This window comes from Ictidomys tridecemlineatus, chromosome 10 (assembly GCF_052094955.1).
Source record: "Ictidomys tridecemlineatus isolate mIctTri1 chromosome 10, mIctTri1.hap1, whole genome shotgun sequence".
NCBI lineage: Eukaryota > Metazoa > Chordata > Mammalia > Rodentia > Sciuridae > Ictidomys > Ictidomys tridecemlineatus.
Window position 1 is genome coordinate 9,739,287 of NC_135486.1, and position 18,264 is coordinate 9,757,550.

At 40.9% G+C, this 18,264-nt stretch overlaps 1 protein-coding gene across 3 annotated transcripts in view; it reads left to right on the forward strand.

Moving 5' to 3' along the window:
- Pappa2 (pappalysin 2) overlaps positions 1-18,264 on the forward strand; it is a 250,763-nt gene that overhangs the window by 116,246 nt on the left and 116,253 nt on the right. For 2 of the 3 annotated variants that reach the window (XM_005319772.4, XM_040277300.2), the window contains 4 exons: positions 2,488-2,609; positions 5,640-6,129; positions 9,138-9,266; positions 14,467-14,558. In XM_005319772.4, coding sequence (XP_005319829.2) covers positions 2,488-2,609; positions 5,640-6,129; positions 9,138-9,266; positions 14,467-14,558 — 833 coding nt within the window. The remainder of the gene's footprint in view (positions 1-2,487; positions 2,610-5,639; positions 6,130-9,137; positions 9,267-14,466; positions 14,559-18,264) is intronic. The other variant, XM_078022368.1, reaches the window with a different exon arrangement.

The following is an 18,264-nucleotide window of genomic DNA, read 5'->3' on the forward strand; positions in this document are numbered from 1 at the left end:
CTGCAATAGACACCTACTACATGCTTATTGAAGAAAAACATGAGACTTAAAACTAGATTATATTTTTTCTTTTGTGTACTGCCATAAATGAATGTCAGGGTAATTATTCTTTTAAAAAGCCAAAAAACAAAGCATAGAAAATGAATGACATCTGCGTGGGGGATGGGAGAGGCATTGTGTAGCTATTTTCTTGTACTTGTCCTATATAGTCCTTGTGGTAGGCTCAACTCCTACTTAAAAAATATAGGCTTAGAGAATACACACAACCAGTCTGAGCTCCTATAACTACAGAGAGGTCTCCTGGGGGAATCCACTGGAAATTCAGAAAAGAGGGACACGAAATAGATGATCTCTCTGAATTCTTGTGCCATACTTCCCTGCTGGGTGTCAGGGCCCAGCTACCGAGTTGACTGTCCCTGGAGCTTTACTGCAAGCCTGGGAAAGAGAACAGGGAGAGATGAAGAGAGGACAGAGCTGCTAAGGTCTTTTTCAGTGTTACTCTCAGCCTCCTGGGATCTTGGCCCTTTTCCCTGATACCTTGATCCACATTCAGTGCATGACATCATTGAGATCTCACAACCCTACCAAACCGTCTGCATTGCCATCAGAAGCCAGGCTTCCCCGAGCTGCTTTGGGTGATTCAGTTCACATCTATGCGATGTGTCTAAGAATCATCCTTCTGCAAGTGTGACCTTGTGCAGCCTTGGTTGGACTGGCTGAACAGTAAGTCCTCTGTGGGTACGTGCAAACTGGAGTTTTACATCAGTTTATGTAACACATGTAAACAATTTAATCTTTCAATTCTCTCTCTGGTACAAGCGTTACGATAAAGCAGACATCAGAGCTGGCGTGCTGAGAGCCTGTTGGCAGAAAGGACTGCAATTTGCTTCCTTTCCTCAGCTAGGTGGGCTAGCTTTGAGGCCTCCCAACACGCGTGTTGGGGGGACTCACGTCACATGCCCGGTGATTTGTGTCATTCCTGGAGTTATGTTTACTCTACCCCAGTAGGTATTTGGAATCCTTATGTCAGAAAGGAGCCCCAGCTACGCACTAGGAGCAGCTCCGGAAGGGCCAAGTGCATCAGGGACATGTGGTTTGGAGTTGCATCTGCGTTAGGAGTGAGCTCTACTTGGAGTCAGCGGGGGCCTCAGCTACACCTCTTAGTTGCCAAAGCACCAGACACTAGATGGTGTTTGGGAACTTGCTCTTGCTTGAAAGAATTAAGGAACTTGTAACCTTGGGCGATTTACTTAGCCTCCCTGAGCCTGAATTGTCTCCCTTGTAAACAGAGGGTTGTTACAGGGATTAGAAATAATTTATGGGAAGTACATGTGGCACACAGCCAGGTATGGGAGGCATTTGATACATGGGAGCTGCTGTCATAACTATGCCCTTTGTTTAACAACACTGTTTCTCTAGCACATTGTAAGATGTTTAATATGACATTAATATATGCTATTAACATGCTACCTATTGAGTGTTCCTGATTCAGCGCCTGCATTTCAGAAGTGTTGTTCAAAATTGGGCTTCCAAAAGCAGTGCAAGTACCAAAGACAAGCCTTATCAAGTGATTTCCCTTTGCTGTTTAGTTATTATTATTTCCACTTATTCTGCTTACCTCACATATGGTGCTTGTATTTAATCATTAACCAATAATTATTTCATAGACATCTATAAGACAAGCACTTCCCCAAATTACTGAGCTGGTCCCTATGCTGACTGCTGGGGATGGAAAGAGAATAAGCCAGGACTTGCTTAGCGGCAAAGGAAAGAAGTTAAATGGAAATTCTCAGCACCACGGAGCAGACTCCTAGGAGAGGAACCAGTGGGTGCTGTGGGTACACAGAGGGAGAGCTGGCCGCTTAGAGGAAACAGCCTGTATGGAATGATGATATGTTCTTTGGGATGGAAATATACCATTCCTTCATTTCTAATGAAGGAACTGCAGCAGGGGAGGCTGGAGCTGACTTGTGCTATACCTTGGGTTGTGGGGAGGGGTTCAGATATGTCCTCATAGGCAGTGGAGACATGAGGGACATTACATTTCACAGACTTTTATTTTATGTATGTAATTAAAATAGGGAGTCTGAAACAATGTTTACTCTGAAAACTACTGTCTGTTTTAGTGGGGAAAATTCAAGGGGTCTTTAATAATTTATCAATAGTCAGTATAGAAAGAAATTTTATGTCAATTCAGATTGTAATTGTTTTGTGTTTAGTGTTCCCAAGACAGAAGTGGGTAGCTTATATTCCACAGGCCTCCTTTATGACTTAAATTTTTCTCCTTCATGGCCTTCAGATTTTGATGTCACTATGAATTTTGCAATTTTGATATCTGTATAAGGAGGAAGTTGAATTGACAAACACTTGTGCTTCCATTGCCCTCTAGGGCCTCCCACAGTAAGAGGCCCTTCCCCTGGGTCTTCTCAGTTTTCTTGTCCCAGCTCAGCAGAATTGATGTCCACCTTCACTGTTTCCTCTCCCCAGGGGCCCAGGCAGTGTGTGTGGTGCCTGCACAGAAGATGGGATGTTCCGTCAGTACGTGCACAGGGCTTCCTCTCGGCGAGTGTGTGATTCCTCTGGCTACTGGACCCCAGAGGAGGCTGTGGGTAAAGTACCATAGCTTTTCAACTTGAGCCTTAGTGGCCATTGACAATGGGAGTGAAGGTAAAGGAAAGGCAGAGCAGTGGCATGGTAAGGAACAGGCAGTGAGTGAGAGAGAGAGAGAGTGAGAGAGAGAGAGAGAGGGGAGGGTGTGTGTGTGTGTGTGTTTTGCTGGGTGTCTCCAGGGCCTTAGAAAGACTGCCTGGTGCATCTGTGTGCCAAATGTCTCATAAGCACACAACACTGAGGCCCAATGGCTGTGATAAAGCAGAGATTAGCATACAGCACACAGGGACAGAGAATTCTGCTGAACTAGGGGTGACTTCAGATGGGACAGGGCCAGTGGTGTTCCGCATGCCTATTGTCTCTGGAGCAGCCTTGTCACATGGCAGTGTAAGCTGATCTCTTCCTCTGCTGAATCAGGAGACTGACAGGGGGCACGGCAAGTTGCTGGGAACTAACACTCTGGCCCTGTGCATCGGGGTGGGGGTGGGGTGGACTAGGTGTTCCACACTGATTATTCTCATCTATGCTGTTTTACGAGTCCATTAATCACTGGTACTTGTTGTGCTTTGGATATGAGCTAAGCTCTACAAGAGAGATGTTTTTCGTTATCTCTTTTCCTGTCCCTCCTCCATCTTCTCAAAAAGTCACATACACACTCACATAGGCACATCAGGGCTCCAAAGACAAATTTCAGCATGGATCGTTTTCTAGTTCCAGACCAGAAAATGCTGTTGACATGACTTTTAGCACCTCCTGATGGATGGCTTGATGTCTTCTGACATCTGCAGCAGCTTTCCTAATAGTTATCTTTTGTCTTTGCTCCCCCCGCCCACTTATAATTCTTAAGACCCAAAAAAGACTCCAGTAAGATGTGTTAGACATGGCTTATTTAAATTAATTTGCAGTCTTGACTGTGACAAGAAATAAAGGACAGTGGCCTAAGAGTATCTGCATGAGGTCATCTTGGGCTTCCAGTTACCCAAGTGACAGAGCCTCAAGGAGAAAGCTGGAGGGAAGCGCCCGCAGGATGGATTGTGTGGCTTTTCTCAGATGAGAGATTTCCTTGGAGGATGGAGAGCCACCGTAGGATTGCTGCAGTAGAGTCTGGCATTTCATAGAAGTCCCCTTTCTGTGGCAAACTGATCTAGTTTGGGACTTTTATATCTGTTGGACTCATTAACTCAGAATTTTTTTCATTTTAGTTTTTGGAAGTGTTCTAAATTTATCTGGCATAGGTGAAAGAATTTGAAGTTCTGGTTCCTAATTCTTATATCTTCACGCAAACCAGGTCCTTTATTTCACCTTTCATATGAAATTATAATAAAGAGCTTCTGACAGCCAGTGCCACCCCTGGGTTGGCTTTCAAGGCCTTTTCTTTACTGGCATTTGAGATAAGCACTGGAAACTTAGGATGAGAAAAAACTGACCTTCCTTTACTTTGAAAGAGTGAAGGACCTGGTTGTAATTAAAATACAGGAAGTAAAAGTAATTGAACCCTCAACAGAGCAAGCACAGACATTTAATGCAGGCACAAAATGTATTTCATGGCACTTACTTAACTCTTCTTGATCACCATTTAATTTCTAAATGCTATAGGGAATAGAGAATTGAATCAAGTGCATGCCTTTCTTAATTATCATGTTCTTGGTCAAAACTTCTCTGGCTTCATAATCTAAAATAGCTCCCATCCCCACCTCATAATTCTCTATTCCTTTATATTCCTTCATTTTTCTTCAAAGATGCCATTACTACTTGAAGTTACACTTTATGTCCTTCCATTTAATAATTGTTACATCTATCACCTGTTGTAAGATGGGTGAAGCTTAGACTGTTATCACTCTTGTTCACCACTCTTGTCTCCAGCACCTAGATTGGCACCAGGTGTAATGCAAACATGTTTTTTAATGAATCAATCAAGCAACTCACAATGTTGGCAAAAAAACCAGTAAGGACCATCTTACACACATACATACATGTTTCAACTTATTCTGCTGGGCTTTTGGCCATTCTTTATTTTCCAAATTCTGAAGGACTAAATAATTCTACTTTTGCAAATGTAATTACTTCATTTCTATGAAATATTGTATAGATATTTTACACTCCCCTAATAGGGCAGAAGTTAAATATCAGTGTGTATTTTGTAAACAAGCAAATCAAAGCTTAAAACACTTGCCTACTATGGCTGCCTAGCTAAGGTAAGGGCACAGTGCCCGCTGGAGCCTAACCTGGCTGACCTCTAATCCAACACATTCTCTTCAATTCCCTTCACATGAAATGAAATAAAACCCATTCTTACGGATTATTTCCAGAGCTGACCTTATTGCATTTTATTTTTCACCATTACATTTTCTCTTGGTTACCAAGTTCCACCTTTCCCCACAGTCTTCTCTGTGTTTGCATTTCCTCCCTGCAGTTCCCACCTGCTCACATGCACCTGACCTCACAGGAGAATTCAAACATGGTTTTAGAGGCTGGCCAGCAGTGGAGAAGATGAGGTGCCACAGTGGGGTCTTAGGGAATCGGAGAAGTCTTATGAAGTACACTACAGAGAGGATAGTGACAAACTGAAGTTAACCTTGGGCTTCAGAAGCACTAATTTTATCATACATTATTAATGAACTCAGTATGCAATTCTCCTCTGCCCAAGAATTTCTGGAGAACATGACTTGACATCTCTGCATCAGTCTCAAGGTTCCATCTGGGATCTGATTGTCCCATTCCCAGGTCCTGCTGAATCCCTTAAAGGACACTAGGTGGAGGTGACAGTGACAAGAGCATCATTCCTTTTACTGTTATGCTTTGCCCTTACTAGTCCTTAAGTCATAACCTGCTATGCTGGCCAACTTCCCTAGGAATTCTAAGCTCTCTCCACCTCCTTTCCTCATTCTGACAGCTGATACGGGCTACTCATTCATTTTTGGATTAAAATTTTTATTTTATTATTATTATTATTATTATTTGGGGGGTTCTGGGTCATTTTCAGATTTTAGTAGCAGTTCCTGATGTGCCTTTCTGCTCCCCTGCCTCAGGGCCTCCTGATGTCGATCAGCCCTGTGAGCCGAGCTTGCAGGCCTGGAGTCCTGAGCTCCACCTATACCATATGAACATGACGGTGCCCTGCCCTGCAGAAGGCTGTAGCCTGGAGCTGCTCTTCCAACACCCAGTTCAAGCCGACACCCTCACCCTCTGGGTCACTTACCTCTCCATGGACTCTTCTCAGGCCCTCTTTGATACAGAGATCTTACTGGAACACCAGGAGTCTGTGCATCTGGGTCCCTTAGACACTTTCTGTGATACCCCACTCACCATCAAACTGCAGGTGGCTGGGAAGGTCTCAGGGGTGAAAGTCTACACCTTTGATGAGCGGATGGAGATTGACGCGGCCCTCCTGACTTCCCAGCCCCACAGCCCCTTATGCTCTGGCTGCAGGCCTGTGAGGTACCAGGTTCTCCGGGAGCCACCCTTTGCCAGCGGCTTGCCCATGGTGGTGACACACCTTCACAGGAAGTTTACAGACACGTGAGTTGAGTTGCAAGGCCTTCCAAATCATGGGGCTTCCTGAACTTGAGAGTCAATTTGATTACCACTTTTTAATTTTATTTTTTTTATTTCCACTTTGTAATCTTCTGATATGCATTTAGCTGGAGAAATGTTGAGAATCTCAGGGAGGATTTTATTCTCAAGTGGCATGTCTGAGATGAAAAATATTTCTCAGAAAGGGGCAAGCAGATGTTCTGATTGCTGAGGCCATCGTTATGATTAAGGGGAAAGGAGGTTAGTATATGAGGTCTTTGAGTTGGACTGAATGTACTGGCCAAGAGTAAGTTCATCAGAATTAGATTCTTCAGTCCCATGACAATTTGCTTTCTGATTCTTGCTGTAGCTTTCTAACAATCTGACATGGCTTCTGTAAAATTCACAAGTTATAGTCAACTCTGCTATAGCTCAGGCTACAGGCCCTGCAGGCACCAAAGTCTGCCCCATGACTCACTCACAACGTGTGTTTCATTCTTTCCCCCTTTTCTCATCTCTCCCTCTCTCTTCTTATTTTCTTCTCTTCCAAGTCTCCTTTCTCTTATTTCTGTTCTTTCTTCCTATGCTTAGTGAGTTCTGCTGTGTTCCTGGCACAGTCTGCTCAGTGCTGGTGACACAGACTCAGATAAAGGGATTACCTACAAAGAATTCAACATCTGTACTTGGAGACGGGTATCTCCAAAGACAAATTCCCTTTACCTCATAATTCCTTAGAGACTGCCCTGAGGGCAGAACAAGGGTAAAATAAAGTTTTGTCAGAGGTGCTATATCAGTTTTTGCCGTGGTAGAAATCATGACAAAACTTAGTGACTTAGAACAGCTAGCATTACTTCTCATGATGCTATGGGTGGGCTGGGTGTTCTAGTCTGGATGGACTTGGCTGGAGCCAGATGGCCTGGGATGACCTCGTGCACACATTGGAAGCCTCAGCAGAGACAGCTGGCATGCTGGGAAGATGAGGGCTTCTTTCTGCCTGGTCTCTCAAGTCCCAGACTGGGCTGCTTCTCATGGTGGTGGAAAGGTTCCCAGCAGCAGGGAGGGCAAGCCCCAAGTGGCCTGCATGTCTCAAATCTCTGCTTTATGTTGCTCAAGACAATGTTCCACTAGCCCAAGTGAGCCATACAGACAACTCCAGCTTCAAGAGCTGGCAAAGTAGACTCTTAAGAGGGGCATCCTGCATGGGGTGGCCTTTGGCACACTACCACAACTATAAAATCTAAAGAAAATATTCATCTTAAGCTCCAATACATTTTTCTTCCCATATTTGCTCTTTTAATTAGAGCTCAAAGAAGGTAAAATGATGAAAAACCTAATGCAAATGGGAGAACACATAGACATATCATAGGTATATGTACAAAGAAAAATATCACTTTTGAACTTCTCTAACAAAGCAGTTCACATGGTGTTACATGCATATGCACATAGTGTTTAAGGCTAGTGACATCCCATTTTATCCATAGAAAACTGAGGCTGAACTTCAGTTTGGTTTGCAAGCTGGTGAATGGCAGACCAGGATCTAAATTTGATTTCCCAACTGAATTGCATTTCCACCCTGCTTCCTCAGTTAGGACACTGCCTTTTACAAACTCAGAGCACTGAAGGCCTGCTGTTAAGTTTCCCCCAAGAACAGTAAACACAAGCCTATGTTTCCATCCATCCTTTTCTCCGCCACATAACAGTGTCCAACTTTTATTCATGGTTGGACAAGAAGTCCCACAGAAAACCCCTATAAAGGGAAACCATCAGCATTGATTAGAATATAAAATAAAATTGATTTTGCTTTAAAAATATCCAGGACTCTCATGAGAAGCTTGCTCCCCCACCCCCTAAAAGGAGAGCTAATTTTAAAATTTAAAAGTCTTTAACATTTGAGTGTCTTTTCTATTAAAATTCCTAAAAACCAGTACAGAGGTTTTTAAAGGTATTTTTTTAAAAAAATCCCAAGACATTTCCTGTTTGCTGTTGCTACATCAGGTGAGGGTGGGAAATCTTTGTGGTTGAGTTGAAGAGTCTGTTCAAGAAAAGAGGGTCTGAGCCGGGGATATAGCTCAGTTAGTAGAGTGCTTGCCTCATGTGCACAAGGGCCTGGGTTCAATCCTGAGCACCACAAAAAAAGCAAAGAGGGTCTTGGATTTTTGGCTGCCATGAATGGCAGCCTTAGCAGTCCCATGAAATCCTGTCTTCCTAGGTAATCTCCTCCTACCTTGACTTTGGTGGTAGATTTCCAATCAGGGAAAGCACTGGGCAAAATTAAGATGAAGGCAGAATTTGTCTTTGGAACTAGAAGCTCCCTTCCAGAACTTTCCCCCTTCTAAGTGCCCTGCCTCTCACTTTCTCCACCTGATATGTGTACTTAGGGCTTTAGATAGTCTGAAAAACTCCCTCCATCTCTCATGTCAACTGCTGCAGCCACATTCCTGGTATTGTAGATAGACATTAATTTAATGCATTTCTAACCATGAATTTTTGCCTCCTCAAAATGGTGATGGGAGGTGTTCTTCCCTTCTTCTCTGAGATAGTTGCTCTTACCCCTAAGGGTAAGTCTCCTTAAGACAAGAATTCCTTTGAGAGCTAAGAGAACTATAATCCACAGACCCAAGAATGGCCTCAACTGAGCCCATATTCCCCAGCTTTCCTCTCCAGGCTGATTACTTTGAAGATACAGAACACTGGTTTTCCAATGGTTGTTTTGTTTTGACTTGGTTAAAACACTCTTCACATACCCTTCTTCTAGATTGTCTGGGACATTTACCTTTTGTGTTAATTCAGCAGACACTTATTGTACATCTACTATATGAATGTTAAGGGAATACAGAAATAAATATGGATTAAAACATGCTGCTTTATACAATTTTTCCCTGATCTTTGCTTCAGATAATTTTGGTATGTTTAATACTTATGTTCCCCATAACATTTCACTTACATTCCTGAAAACCATCTGCAATAGGCCCATTTTTAGGAGGTCATGGTCACCAACCCATTGGTTTCCACAGGGAGGTTATACCTGGGCAGATGTATCAGTACCAAGTTCAAGCTGAGGCTGGACCAGAATTGGGAGAAGCTTCACCTCCTCTGTACCACATCCACGGTGCTCCTTACTGTGGAGATGGGAAGGTGGCAGGGTAAGTATTATGTGTGTGGGAGTATGTGAGCAAGGTCATAAAAGGTTTAGCCTCCAGTTTGAGCTTGGCTTGTTTAGAAACGTAGAGACAAGGCCCTGGGTGGTTCTAGTGTTAAGATTACAAAATCTGGGACCTGGGATGAGCTTGAGAAGCCACTGACACCTCTTCACTTTTATCTAGAGCTCATCCCAGATCATTGGGATTTTGGAGTTGATTCTCCAGGGCCTCAGTGAATAACTGTGGCACTTTTTCAGGGTAGGAATTTATGCAGAAAGCTCCATGTCAAATGATGATGAAAGAGGATATATTTTGGACCAATGGCCCACCCTTACTAATAACCCTATACTAATAAGTTGTATGATTTTGATTTTACCAAATGGCTTTGAGCAAAGTGAGTTGCTCATTGGACCCCTGAAAGAACTAATTAAAATGTAATTTCCAGTCTTTCTGTAAACATCACCAACATAAAGATGGAATACACCTCTTTGGTTTCTTAACATACCATGTTCCTTTCTTGTTGTCCTTCAATATCAACATGGGGAATTGATTCATTCTGTTTTCCAATTTTAGCACTGAAAAATCTTCAGTCCCAGAAAAACCAGGGCAGTTTGTCAACTCTACATCAAAGTATCCTTAATGCACATGTAGCCTGATTTGTTATGTTAAATCTTCTGGGAGGAGGAGGCTGGAAGGCCATTTACTATGATTTGTCTTAGAGTCTGCATTCTATTAAGGTAGCCTATTTTTAATTTCCCAAACCAGGTGAATGGCTCTAATGGAAATCAATTCTGAGATCCTATCCCATCATTTAGCAATCACTGAACATTGTTTATCTTCTCAGTCTTCTAAGATCCTTAAGCTGTATGTAAGTTTACTCCTTTGCATACAAGTATAAACACTAAATGTTCCCAGACCTCTTTCAGACATGGAAGCAAATGAGGTCACTTTATTACACAAACCTTGCTAGTGCACTGCCTCTCCCACCTCAGCCTGCTATCGCATCTCCCCTGCTCAAATCCAGTTTCTCCCTGGGGAGGCTTCCTATGCACACAGAATGAGACCAACTGTTGCTATTGGTTATTGGTTTCCATTTCTGGCTGTCTCATTTTAGGCCTGCAGCCCATAAGTCAAGGTGTCTGGGTGGCTGTGTTCTGACTGCTGCATTGGCAGAGCCCTCCTTGAACAAAACACTCTGCCTTAAGTAATAGGCTTGTGAAGGCCAATCTCTTATGTAGCCACCTTGAGGTCCCAAGGTGTCACATTTGCTAGGTGTTGTGGGGCAGAACAGTGTGCAGGACCTTCTTCCTAACTTTATGTATTCACATTTGCTCCTGTGTCTTGAAGTAGCTTCAACTGAGGCAGCACTTTTTGACTACTGGGTTGTATAAGTTCTTTGTCAAAATATACTTTTCACCCTATGCATGTACCCTCTCTCTGTGCGGAGGAAGGACTGCTGTGACACCCAGCAAGAAGATGATCACTGAATCCTAGCTCTGCCTCAGTTGGAAACACCCATTATATGTAAATCAGACAGGAGCCAGACAAACCATCCCACCCACCTGGTACCACTTGTCAACAAGACTGTCAAAACAGGCACAGCAAGCCCTTGGAATTTAGAGCAGCCCCTCAGAAGCTGATCCCTTGGTGTGTGTTTCCAGCACAGGAGCTGCCAGCCGTATGTGGCTCCTGAGGCTGTGAAATGTGGCAAATACAACTAAGAAACTGAATATTCGATTTTATCTAACTTTAAGTAATGAAGTTTAAAAACTAGAACTCAATTCAGTTATTAGAAAACCTTTAATTTAAAGACTTGGAATAACTTGGGTGGGTGAATCTACTCTTTCAACTACATATTTTATGAGTTCTACATAAAGATCAAGTATTTAAATTGAAAAAAGAATGTAACATACCTCAATAATTTTATACTGATTACATATTGAAATGATAACATTTAGATATGTTGAGGTGGCTATAATATTACTAAAAGTAATTTACCTGCTTCTTTTTACTCTTCATGGCTACTAGACAATTAAAAATTATCTGTGACTTTCATTATATTTTTATTGGGCAGCACTGAACAAGATGATACACAATATGCACAGATTATCTTCAAAACAGAAATATAAAAGTACTGCCCTTCAAGATTGTGTTCTAGATGCCATGTAGAGAAACACTGATGTGGGTCAATCCTCTCTCTATAGATGAGTCGACTAAGGTGCAAAGATTTCGGAGACTTCTCGGGGATCACTCTTCCGATAAGGTCCCTAGTGTAGCCTCTTTTCATTGAACTCCATTGCCTTATGTAGAAAAAGAGTGTTTTCTTAAATTATTTTTTTTAATTTTTATCCTTTCTTCCCTTAAAAGCTTACCATTTAAAACATGGTTATTACACTATTGCATCCATTGTACACTTCAATTTCATTTTAAAGCATTCTCATAGGTAATTATTATTTGTTAATCCATCCCATGAGATACATTTTAAATAATGGTTGGAGCTATTAATGATGTCTTGTGTCTGAAAGTCTTTACATATTACAAAATTTATTTTGATGGGTTAAAATACGTATTCACTTTTGGACATGATTAAATCAAGGAGAAAAATGGCACCATTTAGAACAGTCAAATTTTAGTTCTTTCATAAGCACTCAAACCACACATGTATTGTCATCAGACATGCTTCATGTTTCCTACACTCTAAACTATTTTACCCATCTCAATCTCGGTGTAGTTATATGAGTTGTATTAGCGGGGAGGTCCAAAATGACGTTGTTCTTCTCTCAGCCTTGTTTCTCCCTTGAAATATATGGTAGTTTCCACCAGGTGGTAGTAGGGAGTTAGAACAGAATTTGAATCTTTAACAGATGTCCTGGACTGAGATATAGCTGCAATGGGGCCACCACCTAAGTCTCTGGGTAGTAAACAGACCTGAGATTTGAGTTCTGCAAAACTGCAACTTTTGCAACTACATCTAGACAGAGAAAAACAATGAGATTAAAATATAAAGAAATGTCAGATAAAAATGAATAGAAAAAATCCACATGGGATTTTTTTGAACCCCTCCCCTTTTCTTAATGGTCAAATGATTTTTTAAGTTAAATTTATTTTTAACTGATACATAAAGAATGAAATGTACATACTAACGGGGTACCATGTAATGTTTTGATACCTGTACACATTGTGTAGTGTTTAAGTCAGGTTAAGCATACTTTTACCATTTCCTTATGGTGAAAACATTCAAAATCCCTTTCTTATTGCTTTTTGAATATAGAGTGCATGATTATGATTGATAGTTACTTCACTGTCAACAGACACCAGAACTTTTTACTGTAACTAGTGCACACTGATTGACCTCTCCTATCCCTCCCTCATCCCTCCATTGCTTAGCCTCTGCTAACCACCATTCTATTCTCAACCTCGATGAGATCAAATATTTTACTATTTTAGACTCCACATATGAATGAGATCATGCAGCATTAATCCTTCTGTGACTGGCTTATTTTATTTATTGATCTCTAGTTCTATCCATGTTACTGCATATGACAGGGTCCTGTTCTTCTTTATGGCTGAATAATATTCCCTTGTGTATATGTACCATATTTCCTTATTCTTTCATCAGTTAGTGGATACTTTGGTTATTTTCTGTTCTTAGCTGTTCTGAATAGTGCTGTAGTGAGCACAGTGGTGCAGATGTCTCTTTGGCATACTGATTTCATTTTCTTTGGATACATACCCAGTAGTGGGCTTGCTGGGTCATATGATAGTTTTATTTTTAATATGTTGAGAGACCTTTGTACTTTTTTCCTTAAGAGGTGTGCTAATTTATATTTCTACCAACGTTGTGCAAGGGTTCCCTTTTTCCATATCTTCACCAGAAGTTAATCTTTTGTCTTAAAAAAAAATACTCAATCTTACTGGAGTAAGGACATTGTGGTTTTCATATTTTCCTGGTGATAAGTGATGCTGAACATTTTTCCATACAAGTTGGCCATTGGTATGACTTCTTTTTAGAAATGTCTATTTAAGTCTATTGCCATTTTAATCAACTTATTCGTTTTGGATATTACTCCTGGTCAGAAGCATAGTTCACAGATATTCTCTTCTATTCTGGAGGTTATCTCTTCACTCTGTTCTGATTCATTTACTCTACACCAGTTTTCTTTTATGTAATCCCATTTGTCTATTTTTGCTTTTGTTTCCTGTGCTTTTGGGGTCTTGTCCAAAATATCCTCACCATTCCAATATCCTGAAGCATTTCCCCTATGTCTTCTTCTTGTAATTTTATGTCTTACACTTGTCTTAATCCATTTGGAGTTGATTTTTATGACTGATGAGGGAGAAGGGTCAAGTTTCCTTCTGCCTGGGGCATCCAGTTTCCCAGCACCATTTATTGAAAAGCCCTTTCTCCAGTATGTGTCAGCACCTTTCTTGAAAATCAGTTGACTGTGTTGTATGGGTTGACTTCTAGGCCCTCTATGCTGTTCCATTGGTCTGTGGGTCAGTTTTATGCCAGTACATACTGTTTTGTGTAGTATATTTTGAAGTATTATGCTGCCTTCTTTGTTCTTTTTGCTTGAGATTTCTTTGGCTATTTAGTGTGTGTGTGTGTGTGTGTGTGTGTGTGTGTGTATGTGTGTTTTCAATTTCTTTCACCAATATTCTATAATTTTCATTTTAGAGAAAATGAAAATTCCACCTTTTTGATTAAATTTATTCCTAGGTATTTTATCTTTTGGTAGCTATTGTAAATGTCATTGCTTTCTTGATTTCTATTTCAGATCATTGACTAGTAGTGTCTAGCAATGCTACTGTTTTTAGACTGTTGGAACTAATAAGTTTAGCCAAGTTGTAGGTTACAAATGAACAATTTCTAAGACTATTCATCCTGGGGTTAGTAAGCCTTTTCTAAGTTCAAGATCCTCTACCAGAAACACAATAAGAACTCTCCTGGGGATTTTCTAGATGTTTCTGAGACATGGGCTACTTAACTTCTAGGAATTTCCACAACCCACTGAGCATACCAATAAACAAATTTTGCTGAAATTGTATCACTTTGAATGCCTTTTTTCCCTGTAAAACAATTCTCTTAACTCCTGCTGTACCCATCTTGACTTATTGTTATGTAATGGGGAGATTTAAGAAATTAAAATGATGGTAACTGAACAGGAAAAAGCATTTTGAATGTGTTTATATATATTCCTAGGAGCCTGGGAGAGGAGTGTGACGATGGAGACCTGCTGAATGGAGATGGCTGTTCAAGGACATGTGAACTAGAGAAAGGCTTCAATTGTGTCGGTGAGCTCAGGGGTTCCAGGCAAGAATTATAACTTGTTTTTAGAGACATCCCTGGGAATTATTTTTGTGAGTCTCTAATATCTTCTAACATATAGCTTAATGTTAACAATAATAGCAATGACATTTGATATTTCCATTGTATCCCAGGCACTAAGTATTCCACATACATTATCTCATTCAATATGTAGCATGATTATGAGGGCACTGAGACATAGATGGCTTAAACAACTTGCATGTGCTTATTTGCTAGAAGTGGTCAAGTCAGGATTTGAACCAAGGGAATACAGCTCTAGAATTTCAATTAAACCACTTAGTTTTTTGTTGCTGTGACCAGAGTAGCTGATAAGGATAACTTAAAGGAGGAGAAGTTTATTTGGGACTCACAGTTTCAGTGTTCTCACTTCACAGTATCTGACTCCTGCTCTGGGCCTGAGGTGAGGCTGAACATCATGGAAGAAGAGGAAATCTGCTCAGCTCAAGGCAGACATGAAGTGGGGGTGGACACACTTGCATGAGGAGCTAGTTACATAAGGCATAACCCCCAAAGGCATAGCCTACTTCCTCCAGCCATGCCTCACCTGCCTACCACCCAGTAGGCCATTCAAATTATTAATCAATAAAATGGGTTAATCTACTGAGGAGGTTATAGCTCTCATCATTGCCTGAAAAAAACCTCAATAATTTTATACTACTTACATATTAAAATGATAGCATTTAGATATGTCGAGGTGGCTATAATATTATTAAAAGTAATTTACCTGCTTCTTTTTACTCTTCATGGCTACTAGAAAATTGAAAATTATATCTGTAACTTTCATTATATTTCTATTGGGCAGCACTGAACAAGATGATACACAATATGCGTAGATTATCTTCAAAATAGAAATATAAAAGTACTGCCCTCCAAGATTGTGTTCTAGATGCCATGTAGAAAAACACTGATGTGAGTCAATCCTCCCTCAGTAAATCTCTTTATTGGGGACCATGTTATCAAAACATGAGCTTTGGGGGGACATTTCTAGATTGAAACTATAGCAAACTATGAGGTTTTAGTGTTTCCTGGCTTAATGTTGCCAAGGATTTTTCTTTGGCCCTCAAATGTAACACAAAAATGTCAGATAAGTAGCACAATGACATGGATTCTACATACAAATAGGGGTAGGGAAACATTCCAAGCCAAAGAGAGTGCAGGCTGATTCCTTGAGTCTGTACTTAATGGATAAGCTCAGAAGGACAACAGAAGGCCATATCATTTTAGTCCAGGAGAATCTCTGGTGATAGATCATGGCGAGATAACTCTGACTCTAGACCCTTGGGCCCGGGAGCCAGTCTACAGCACTTCTCCCAATTCTGATGCAAGCCATTGCTGAAGGTTTCTTCAGTGCAGTATTTTCCATCCCCAGAGGCATGCATTACAGCAAGTCTGTGAAGCACAACCATACAGCAAAGTTATTTTAAACAGCAGTGTATTTAAAAACACTTCAGAGTCTCCAAATCTCAAGATGAAGTAGCCTATGATTTCAATTATGTAGAATTTATTAAGGTTTCAGGTACATATAGAACATACAAATACCCTTGTTCTCTTGAGCAAGAACTAAATTGTAGAATGTTAGTAACCATCCATCCATCCATCTATCTATCCAAACATTTGTTCAACAAACAAATGCCCACAATGTACATGTATTCAGTAGTAACACAAATTCAGTGCCTGTCATATGCAAGAGTCTTGAAGAGAACTGATATGTTAATGATACTATCTAGCTTGACGCTCTTATAGAAACCCCTTCTACCAATTCCTGAGGAAGAGACCCCTAGCTTTTACTTACATAATTCAAGAGTGCAGAATGCCTTTAGCTTTACTATTATAAATTTTTCCCTTTTCCAGTCTGTAAACTGAGGCTCAGAACATTTAGGTGACTCATCCTAGGGCATACAACAAGGTCTCTGCAGAGCCAGCCCTGGAGCTCAGCTTTCCTGTGTTCAATCAAGTGCATTTTCCTTGCTATGAGACTACAGAGGATACATTTTTTCCCTGTTTTATTTGACTACCATTCAGATATTTCAAATGCCTCCTCATTACTCTCCTTGCCAACCCAAACATCCCCTCATGTGATTAGGTTTCCAGACCCTTCCCTCTCTACCCCAAACTGGCATGCTTTGTGTGGTCAATGCCCAGAAAGGAATCCAATACTCCAGATGTGGTTTGACTGTGCAGAATACCCTGAGCTGATTTCCTCCCCCTTGTGCACAAGTATTTGTTAATGCCACCTCTCTTTTGCATCGTTTCTTTTTGGTAGTCACATAGTGGTCTCATATTGAAAATAAACATACATTCCCCAAACACTGTGTCTCCCCCAGTGCGGCTCAATTCTCATTTAACCTAAGATTTTACTTTTTCTATCGCATTGAATCCCATAAAGTTTGACTCATATTTCCTCAGCTTTTAACTCAAGTAAGACTATATCTAAATTATTTTAACTATACTTAAATACTATATTTAAGACTATCTTTAAATTATTTACTGGGTAAACTTACAGCAGTGTGTTCCACCATTAAACATCTTTTTCGGGGAATAATAAGCTCATTTTATGTTAAGCATATAGTTCTATCTCATTAGTTTTTCAAAAGATTAGATTTGAGGGCTGGGGATGTGGCTCAAGCGGTAGCGTGCTCGCCTGTCATGCGTAGCCCCTCATAAAAATAAAAAATGTTGTGTCCACCTAAAACTAAAAAATAAATATTAAAAAAGATTAGATTTGAAGCAACCATTGGAAATATGTTTTTAAAATAGTCTATTGTTTTCAGATAGATTTGAAAAAACAACATGACAACAATTTTAATACCATGTTTAAAAATAATAGACAACAGGAAAAAAGCAGTCACTGGGTTGTAAATAGAAAAACATTGTGTGTGTGTGTGTGTGTGTGTGTGTGTGTGTGCGTGTGATTACTATAAATAAAGAGAGAAAGATGGGAATTATATGGGAAAGTCCTTCCAAAGGCACTTTGGGGAGAGGCTGGAGTAGGTCATAGGTTGGATGGAATGCAGGAGCAGAGGGCCTCAAACAGCATGGCGTCCTGTGTAGTGTTCTGCCTGGGCACAGACATAGAGTCACCATGGAGCTGAGCTGCTGACAAATCACTGGAGTAGCCCCGTGGGCTTGCCAAGAGGACATACAGACAGAAAGCCTGGTACAGTAACAGTGAGCTTTAGTAGTGATCTTACTGAACATGCATCTTGGTGTTGATTTTGTATCAATCTTGATCTTATTTTAATGTCTTACTATTTAGGTAGGTATGAGAAATAAGAACCATGCACTTAATATTAATTGTCCAGTATCTTGGTTCAAGAACAACAGAACTTAATGTATGGCTTTGTAACTGCTTCTCAGCTTTCCACCTGTGGAGAAAGCAAGCCTGCCTGTCTGTGTGGAGTCAGTACTCTTCACTTAGCGGGAGTTACCCTGCAAGTGAGCCTGCCCAGGGCCTGCAAGCTTGCTCTGCAGCCACCAGCTCCCCACAGTCCCCTCTCACTTGTCTGCTGCCTCAGCAGGAGACAGTACAGAGCCACAGGAGGAAGTGAGCCTGCCCCTGGGGGCAAGCGTGCCTCAGCAAGTCACGTAGATGTGCTGAGACTCAGGTTTCCCCCTAAAGAAACAAGCAGAAACTGCACACTTCACATGATTGTCCTACATGAGAGAAAGAAA